The sequence below is a fragment of the Gracilinanus agilis genome, chromosome 6, assembly GCF_016433145.1.
Source record: "Gracilinanus agilis isolate LMUSP501 chromosome 6, AgileGrace, whole genome shotgun sequence".
In the NCBI taxonomy this organism is placed as follows: domain Eukaryota; kingdom Metazoa; phylum Chordata; class Mammalia; order Didelphimorphia; family Didelphidae; genus Gracilinanus; species Gracilinanus agilis.
The window spans coordinates 288761658-288769692 of record NC_058135.1 but is presented as its reverse complement, the minus strand read 5'-3'; the positions used below and the strand labels follow the sequence as shown (position 1 = coordinate 288769692).

The window sequence follows — 8035 nt, the reverse complement described above, 5'->3', positions numbered from 1 at the left end:
CTCCCTCTCTCCCTCCCTCTTTCCCTTTCCCTCCCTCTTTCTCTCCCTCTCTCCCTCCCTCCTTCCCTCCGTCTCTCCCTCTCTCACCGCCCCCCCCCATCTCTTTGTTCTCTGTGTCTCTGACATTTTATCTCATTATCCTTTGGGGAGGCTCAGAGAACCGGACCCCTCAGCCTAATTACCTACTAGCCTAGCGGCTGTCATTGACGAGAAGGGGGCGGGGGGAGGACGAAAGGAAGTTGTCAGTGAGTTGCAGGTGGTGTGGGGGTGAGGAAAAGCAGACGCTGGCGGGCTGGCGCGGGTCTGGAGGGTGGTAGGGATCCCAGAGGAAAGGGGATTATCGGAGAGCGCACTGCCAACCTTCGGGGCATGATCCCTGGCTCCGATGGGGGGGGGCATAGCAGAATGCTCCCTAACAGCCAGCCAACCCGGACTGAGGCGTCCTCCTCCTCCGGGAAGGCAGCGTCTGCCTATCCTGGGCCTGACCCGTAACCAAGTCTCAGAGCAAGCAAGGGCCATCTCCAAGGAACTCGCAGAGCCTGCAGGGAAAGGTGTCTCCGCGCTAACCCCCCCCCCCCCCCACACACACACACAGGTGGCCGGCTGCCAGCCAGAGACAAAGCTATTGTTCTTAGGTGTCTCGGGCCCCATTCGTGCCTGTTTCCCTCCGAGCTTGTGTCTAGTTTCCAGTCGCTGGTCTGAATTCTTGGCCCTGGGCTCCCTCTTGCCCCTCCTGCCTTTCTGTTCTCTCCTTTGGGCCGCCTTTTTTCTCCCTCCTTCTCTGTGACTTCCTCCCTCTCCTTCTCCCCTCCCCCTCCCTGGCATCTTCACTAGAGGGAAGAGAATGGCCGGCTCTCGTAGCTGCGGGATGCCTTTTGCTCCTTCCACCCCGACACTGGAGAAGCGGCTGCTTCGGATCCCTAAACTGAAGCCGGCCCGAGGTCGCCCGGGATTTCAAAGCTGGCCGCACCCAGACCCCGGCTGGCCGCCAGCTAGCCTTTGAGTGGGGCTCTTCGGAATCCCTACTTTCTGGGACTCATTCCTCTTCAGGCAAAGTTTCCCGTTGCCACCACCAGACAGTACCCTGCGGACTAGGTTCTTAGGACAGGGTTCGGGAAGTTTGGAAGGGGAAGAAAACTCCCCTCGCGCCTTGGCTCTGGGTGCAATGTGGCTGCGCAATTCGTTTAACAAACGAGGTGGGGGCCCCCATTCCAGCGTCTCTTCTTTCGACCCTAAGGCGAGTCCAGTGGGAGCTAAGCCGTGGGCTGGAGGGTGGAGGGAGGCACGGTCCCCAGTCTCCTGGCCCCAAGCCTCCCAAGGTTCGAAGCCCTCCAAAGCCTCTCCTCGGACTCCCAGGTCTCCGTGCCCTGCCGCTGGTGTCCGGACCCTGTCGTAGACCTCCCACCTGGGCTTCAGTTATGGGCAGCTCTCGGCTGCTGCTGGCCCAGAGATTCTCAGCCTGGGGCCCAGGACCTTCAGGAGTCCCTGGGGAGATTTCAAGACGTCGTACTCGAAGGGGAAAGCAATTCCGCCATTATTGTCACAGTTTGGGAAGAAAAAGCCCCAACCCTTATTCTGAGAAGGGACGCCTAGTTTCTCCATCTGTCAAAGGGGGCCATGACATAAAACAAGGGGAGACCCCAGAGCTCGTGAACTGGGTCTGTCCGAAGCTGGGGCTGACGCAGGCAGAAGCCCCTGGATTCTAGCCCCAATCAACTCCTCTACCCCAGTGCCACCTCCTCCTGTCGGTTTTCCTGGCTCAAAAATAGGGATTTCCTGTCCCCCACCCCAACTTCTTCCTAGTCCCCCAAACTAAAAATACTCCGTGTGCAGGCGGGGGAAGGCTTCAGGAGGGTCGTCGCCCCATTGCTCAGACTGGGCGCGGCAGGGGTGTACTCCCAGCCTGGGAATGGCAGGAAGGGGCAGCCCCTTGGCGACGCCAGCCCCCAAGCCCTTCTCCCAAGTCTAGCTCCAGTTCCGCGGCTGGAGGAGAGGAGGCGAAGTGGAGGGGGTGGAGGCACGCTCAGGGCTGGGCTGAGCTGACCCCTCCCAGAGCCCTGGGCGAACAGGGTGGGGGAGAGGTGGGGACCCAAGAAGAGAGAGAGTGGAAGCAGAGGAGAAGGACGAGAACGGAGACCGCCGAGGCAACATGTTGGCAACCAAATTTTGGGACCGTTTCATCAGGCAGGTCAAGAGAAACCCCGGAGTGAGTCCATCCCTGCTATGGGACCCCAGATCTGCTTCTCTCCTCCCGTAGCCCTCCAGCCCAATGGGCCCCAGCTCCGATCCTGCTGGCTCCAGGATCCTCTGGGAACTGGCCCTCTTCTCCAGGTCTTCCGACCCCCACTCCTTCCTCACTTTCCCCTCCTTCGCTGCAGCCCAAGTGGACTTGTGGGAAGTGGGCCTATGCTGCCCAGGGCGGAGAGCCATCTAACTGGGATGGGGGCCCCGGCGGGGCAGAGCAAGTTCGGAACCAAGAAATCTAGAGAAAGAAGCAGAAAAGGGTCCCTTGGGCCCTTTTCCCATTGAATGGGAAAGCTGGAGAGGCCAGGACCCACAGGGGCCTCTGGGAATCAGGCTTTTGGGGGTTGGGGTACCTACAGTTTGGGGTTGGAGGACGGGGGAAGGGGGTCTGACTCTCCTCCAGGGTGGGAGGAAAGTGTCTGCCTCTGAACAGCTCTCCCATTGAAGTCCTCTTCCTGCCCCCCCCCCCCTCCCCAGCTCATCCCACTGATCAGCTTCATTGGCCTGGGGATGGGCAGCGCTGCCCTTTACCTGCTTAGACTCGCCCTACGCAGCCCCGACGTCAGGTAAGGAAGGGCCTGAGGAGGCTTGGGTTCGAGCTGAGGGGGGAACGGCTGTTGGCACCCCGCGGGGAGCAGCAGCAGAGGGGCTCTCTGGACCGGACTCGCCCTCGACCACCCTACTTGCAAGCGTCAGGCTCAGGACTCAAACCTGGCTCTCCCTGCGCCCTTCCCCAGCCCCTTGCATCCCACATAAGCCTTGGGCCCAGCTCAGGTGGTCCGGGTGACCGCACTGAGCTCCCAGCCCGGTTGCCATGGCGACGCCACTCTGCCTGCGGCCGGGTGTTAGGACTGGCGGCTCAATTGCCGCCGCGGGGGATGGGACCCTTCCTCACTCCAGGAAGCAAGCCAGGGGCTCCCGCAGCCCATTTCCTGGGTCCGCTTCTAAGCCCTGTACCCTTCCGGGCAGCCCTCCAAGCCATCCCCTAAATTCCCAGCACTGCCCTCCCCACTCCGATGTGGCCACCGAGGCCCCGCGAGGAAGGGCCTGTAGAGGCGCCCCAGAAGCTGGGAGGAGGAGGAGGGGGTGGCCGTGGGGCTGAGCTGTCAGCTGGAGCCCCGCGCTTGACAGCGGTGACAGGCCGCCTGGCGCCCGCCCTGGCAGCTTCTCCCACCCCCGTACATCAGTGTGTGGCAGCGCATATCCCCGGGGAGGGGGGGGGCTGAGGCAAAGGGAGGGAGGGATGGAGGGGGGCTTCCGCCCGGGGCCTGCACTTACCCAGCCCCTTCTCCCCCGCCTGCCCCCTACCAGCTGGGACAGGAAGAACAATCCCGAACCCTGGAACCGCCTGAGCCCCAATGACCAGTACAAGGTAATGCTGGCCCACCACGCCTCTTCTTGCTCCCTCCCTGGCCCTCGGAGCTGGGGGGTGGGTGGGCGGGGACTGGCCCAGGGCAAACGGCTCTCCTTCCGCCCTCCCCGCAGTTCCTGGCTGTCTCCATGGACTACAAGAAACTGAAGAAGGACCGGCCGGACTTCTGAAGTGGGAGCGCAGGGGAGGGGCAGCAGCCGGGGGCTCCATTCTAATAAAACGCCCTGAAAGGCCAAAGCTGCTCCTGATCGCCGCCGCTGTTCCCACGCTCTGGGGGGCCACCCTCCCCCCCACTCCCGATGTCCAGGGCAGCGGAAGCACCTCTGACCCCGCCCGAGTCTCAGGCGGCCGGCCGGGCCCTGGGAGGAAGCAGGGGGGACGCCGGAAAGCACCCGGGCTGGGGCACGGAGCCAGGAGCTGGCGTGTCAGACGTGCAGCCCAGGCCCGCCTGGCTTTGCTTCTCCCCTGGGCACGGGCTCAGGCTCCGCGGGCCCCACCCTCCCCTGCCCCGCCGGGACGTGCCTCTCCCCATGCAGGGGAGGCCCCCACCTGTGCCGGGAGAGCTCCCACAATGCCTCCCTCCCTCCCCCCATGGCCAACCTCGGGGGACCAGGCAGAGGCAGCCGTGGGCAAAATACAATTTCATTTAACAAATTGAATTTGCTGCGCCCGCTAATCACGCCTGGTGTCGGCTTGGGGCTGGGATCAGTCACCAGTCACTGGGAGGGGAGGCAGCCCAGGCCCGGGGAGGGAAGACACCGAGGCCAAGTGGCAGCAGTTTTATTAGACAAGCAGGGACAGGGGCAGGGGCACCCCCCCCCCACCCCAGGAGAGCAGCACTAGGAGGCAGGAAGGCAGGGAGAGGGGGCCGGAAACCCAGCCCCCACTTCCGGGGAGGGTTAGAAAACTCGGCTACAAACTTAGTGAGGGGCCTCAGCAAAGAAGGGGAGCAAGAAGGTCCTTCTCTCCCTTAGTCTGCTCAGCAGGAAGGGCCCTTATCGCTCCTCGAAGCCCGGCATGGGAAAGGCCCGGGCAAAGGCTTCCACCCGCTGCCTGAGGTCCGCCAGGCGCTGTCTTGTTTCAGGGTCGTTCAGGAGGAATGATTTGAAATCTTGGAGCTTCCCTGCAAAGGGGGGATGGATGGTAAGGGGGGGCAGATGGGGCCCTCCCAGACCCCCCACGCTAGGGGGAGGAGAAAGGGCCAGGGAGCCCCCCTCACCTGTCCGGCTCTTCACGTCCAGCCCGATCTGAACACCCTCGTCGATAAAGTTCACCACTTGGCGGAAGTCGTCTTCTCGAAAGTGTCGGGAGGTCAAGGCCGGGGCCCCTGGTCAGCAGGAAAAGCAGGATTAGAATGCTGGCCCGGCCCTTAGGAAACCCCATCTGTGGGCCTGCCCCTCCTCCCCACCTACCGAGACGGAGGCCCCCTGGGGTGATGGCGCTGCGGTCCCCGGGGCAGGTGTTCTTGTTGGCAGTGATAGACACGAGTTCCAGGACACGCTCAGCCCTCGCTCCGTCCAGCCCTTTGGGCCGTAGGTCCACCAGAACCAAGTGGTTATCGGTGCCGCCTGGAGAAGGAGAGTGGAGGGGCAGGAGTGGGTCCCCATTGTCCTCCAAGGAGGCGCCCTCCCCACCTTCACCCCGACCCCTCACCAGACACCAGGGAATAGCCCCTCTGGAGAAGCGCGTCAGCCATGGCCCGGGCATTGCGAAGGACCTGCTTGGAATACTCGCGGAACATCGGGGTATTGACCTGGAGAGGGCACAGAGGGGGACGCCCAATCACCCACACTTCCAGGGGCATCCCAGATGCTTCTGAACTCTAAGCACTTACAAAGAGATGCTGAGATGGGCCCACCAAGCATATCCCCCATTTCATGGAGGGGGACCATAAAGCCTAAAGGCCGGGACCTGCTTAAGGTCCCAAAGGCACTGGCACTCTCTCCCCACCCAGGGCCAGAGCCCCTTCAGTGAAAACAAGTTAGTGCGGAGCCCTTTCTCCTTATCTGGCAGATGGACAGCAAGCTGGCACTGTAGATAGAGTGCCAGGCCTGGAATCAGAAAGACCTGAGCTCAGACACTTCCTAGCTGGGTGACTCTGGGCAAGTCACTTCCTCCTGTTGGCCTCAGTTTCCTCATCTGTAAAATAAGCTGGAGAAGGAAATGGCCAACCGCCCCAGTGTCTTTGCCAAGAAAACCCCCAAGGGGGTCACGGAGTGTCAGACAGGACTGAACTACCTCCATCTTGCAGGCCTTCCATGGCACTCCTCCCACCCCCCAGATGCCTTGCTCCCTCTGGGCCCCTCAGGGACTAAAGCTCCATCATCTCTCCCTACTGCTGCGCCCCAGGTCGGCAGTTCCAGGGAAGCACAAAGAGCTCATTCATTCCAACCAGCCCCCCTACCTGCTTGAGGGCCACTGCCACAGCGGCAATGGCATGGTTATGGGGCCCCCCCTGCAGGGAAGGGAACACAGCAAAGTTGATTCGGTCCTCAAACGTGTAGAGGATCTCTCGGCCGGTCTTGGGGTCCACAGACTGCACCCCCTTACGATAGAAAATGAGCCCTGACCTACCAAGAGAGAGGAAAAACGGAAATGAGGAGCCCAGCCTGTGGGAGAAGATGGAAGGAAGGACAACAGGGCAAGGGGTCTGGTCTTCTAGGCAGAGGAGACTCATAACAGGATTGGGGGGAGCAATTCCAGCCAATGAGGACGGACTGGCTGACAGAGAGAGGAGGGGGATGACCACAGGCATCATCCAGGAATTCCGAACTTAGGACAGAAGAGCCCAGGAGGAGGGTACCTGGGGGGGAAGAGGAAATAATCTTCTGGGCAGACCTTTCCCAGTTCCCAAGTGGATCCTCGACTTGTTTTCTGTCCTCTTAATAATCCCCCGTTAGACCGTCCATCAGAGCATCCTGAGGGAGTCTGGTGACCCATCCCTCCCCAAGAGGGGTGTGTGTTTGGAATGTAGAGAGAAGAAGGAATTTGAGCCCTGACCTGGCCCCCCGCAAGGTCTTGTGGGTGGTGGTTGTGACGATGTCTGCATGGTCGAAGGGTGAAGGGATGACTTTGGCAGCTACCAGCCCACTGATGTGCGCCATGTCAGCCAGCAGGTGGGCTTTGACCTCATCACACACCTGGAAGAAGGACAGGAGCTCGGCTTGGAAGGGCTGGGAGAGGGGTAAGACTGACGCCACCGAGGAGAGCTCCCCAAAAGGCCCCAAAAGTCGCTCCCTGACCTACCTCCCTCATGCGGGCATAATCGATGAGACGAGCATAGGCGCTGGTGCCCGCAATGATGAGACGTGGCCGGAACAGCCGGGCAGTGATGGCCAGCTGCTCGTAATCAATGAGGCCAGTTGAAGGCTGAACGGATGGACAAATGGATAACTGAGGCTCTGGCGGGGGAGAGAATCACATTTCTCTCCTCCTCTCAACCCTGGAGGGCTTCTCCCATGGAACATCCCCCCCCACCCCCCAGGCCTCCAATGTCCCATGTCTCCCTGTCCCTGGTCACTCACGTTGAGTTTATAGGGCATAGATTCAAAGAAGATGGACGTGGCTGAGATTCGCTTGACATTGGACATATAACCGTGAGTGAGACTAGGGGAAGGAGAGTCAAACAAGCCAAGATCTCAGGGGAAAAATCCCCAAACCCAGGCTCAGCATCCCCAGAAGCCCCAGTTCCTTTTGTCTTAGGTCCCCCACCCCATTCCCTCTCCCCATCCCAGGGAAATTCCACTTAAGCAAAAGCAAAACCCTAAATCTTTGAGATCTCATTTCTGAGCCTTTGATTGGCTCTGAAGGAATTGTTCTACAAAGCTGCTTCCCCCCTTCTCCTTCAAACTCACTGGCCTCCATCGGGCAGATCCAATCCCATGATCCTGTCGTGGGGCTGCAGGACAGCTGTATAAGCAGCCAGATTGGCCGGGGACCCTGAATATGGCTGGACATTGACTCCCCATCGGGCAGGGTCAAGGTCAAAGGCCTCTAGGGCACGTCGCTGGCACAACAGCTCAATCTCATCCACTACCTCGGCTCCTCCGTAATACCTGGCATTGAGGAAGGGGAGGAAAAGAAGGGGTTAAAAATGGACACCACAAAGTGCTTCTGCCTCTTCAATTGCAACTGAAATGGCAAGCAGAAAAAGCCAATTCATTTGAGAGAAAGAGAGGAGAGAGAAGTGAGAGAGAGAAGAGAACACAGAGAGAAGGAGAGAGGAGAGAAAGAGAGAAGAGGGAGAAAGAAGAGAGAGGAGAGAAAAGAGAAGATAGAGAAAGTGAGAGGAGAGACAGAGGAGAGAGAAGTGAGAGAAGAGAGGAGAGAGAAGAGAAAGAGGAGAGAAGAAAGTGAAGAGAGAGGAGAAAGAGAAGAAAGGGGGGACAGAGAGAGAATGAGAGAGGCGGGAGAGATCAG

General features: G+C 60.2%; 2 protein-coding genes across 3 annotated transcripts in view; one reads left to right on the top strand and one right to left on the bottom strand.

Annotated features, from left to right (window-relative positions):
• The first annotated feature begins 2077 nt into the window (after nucleotides 1–2077).
• On the top strand, nucleotides 2078–3857 carry NDUFA4L2 (NDUFA4 mitochondrial complex associated like 2). The gene is made up of 4 exons (XM_044680607.1): nucleotides 2078–2206; nucleotides 2722–2810; nucleotides 3556–3616; nucleotides 3730–3857. The coding sequence occupies exons 1-4, from the start codon at nucleotides 2150–2152 to the stop codon at nucleotides 3784–3786; spliced, it is 264 nt and encodes an 87-aa protein (XP_044536542.1). The 5' UTR covers nucleotides 2078–2149; the 3' UTR covers nucleotides 3787–3857.
• A 524-nt stretch (nucleotides 3858–4381) lies between these two features.
• The window catches only part of SHMT2 (serine hydroxymethyltransferase 2), an 8527-nt gene continuing 4873 nt past the window's right edge, over nucleotides 4382–8035 (bottom strand). For both annotated transcript variants that reach the window (XM_044680605.1, XM_044680606.1), the window contains exons 4-12: nucleotides 7471–7671; nucleotides 7141–7222; nucleotides 6863–6985; nucleotides 6617–6756; nucleotides 6021–6186; nucleotides 5270–5369; nucleotides 5029–5184; nucleotides 4836–4943; nucleotides 4382–4739 (exon numbers count right to left, since the gene is read on the bottom strand). In XM_044680605.1, coding sequence (XP_044536540.1) covers nucleotides 4612–4739; nucleotides 4836–4943; nucleotides 5029–5184; nucleotides 5270–5369; nucleotides 6021–6186; nucleotides 6617–6756; nucleotides 6863–6985; nucleotides 7141–7222; nucleotides 7471–7671 — 1204 coding nt within the window. In that variant the 3' untranslated portion in view covers nucleotides 4382–4611. The remainder of the gene's footprint in view (nucleotides 4740–4835; nucleotides 4944–5028; nucleotides 5185–5269; nucleotides 5370–6020; nucleotides 6187–6616; nucleotides 6757–6862; nucleotides 6986–7140; nucleotides 7223–7470; nucleotides 7672–8035) is intronic.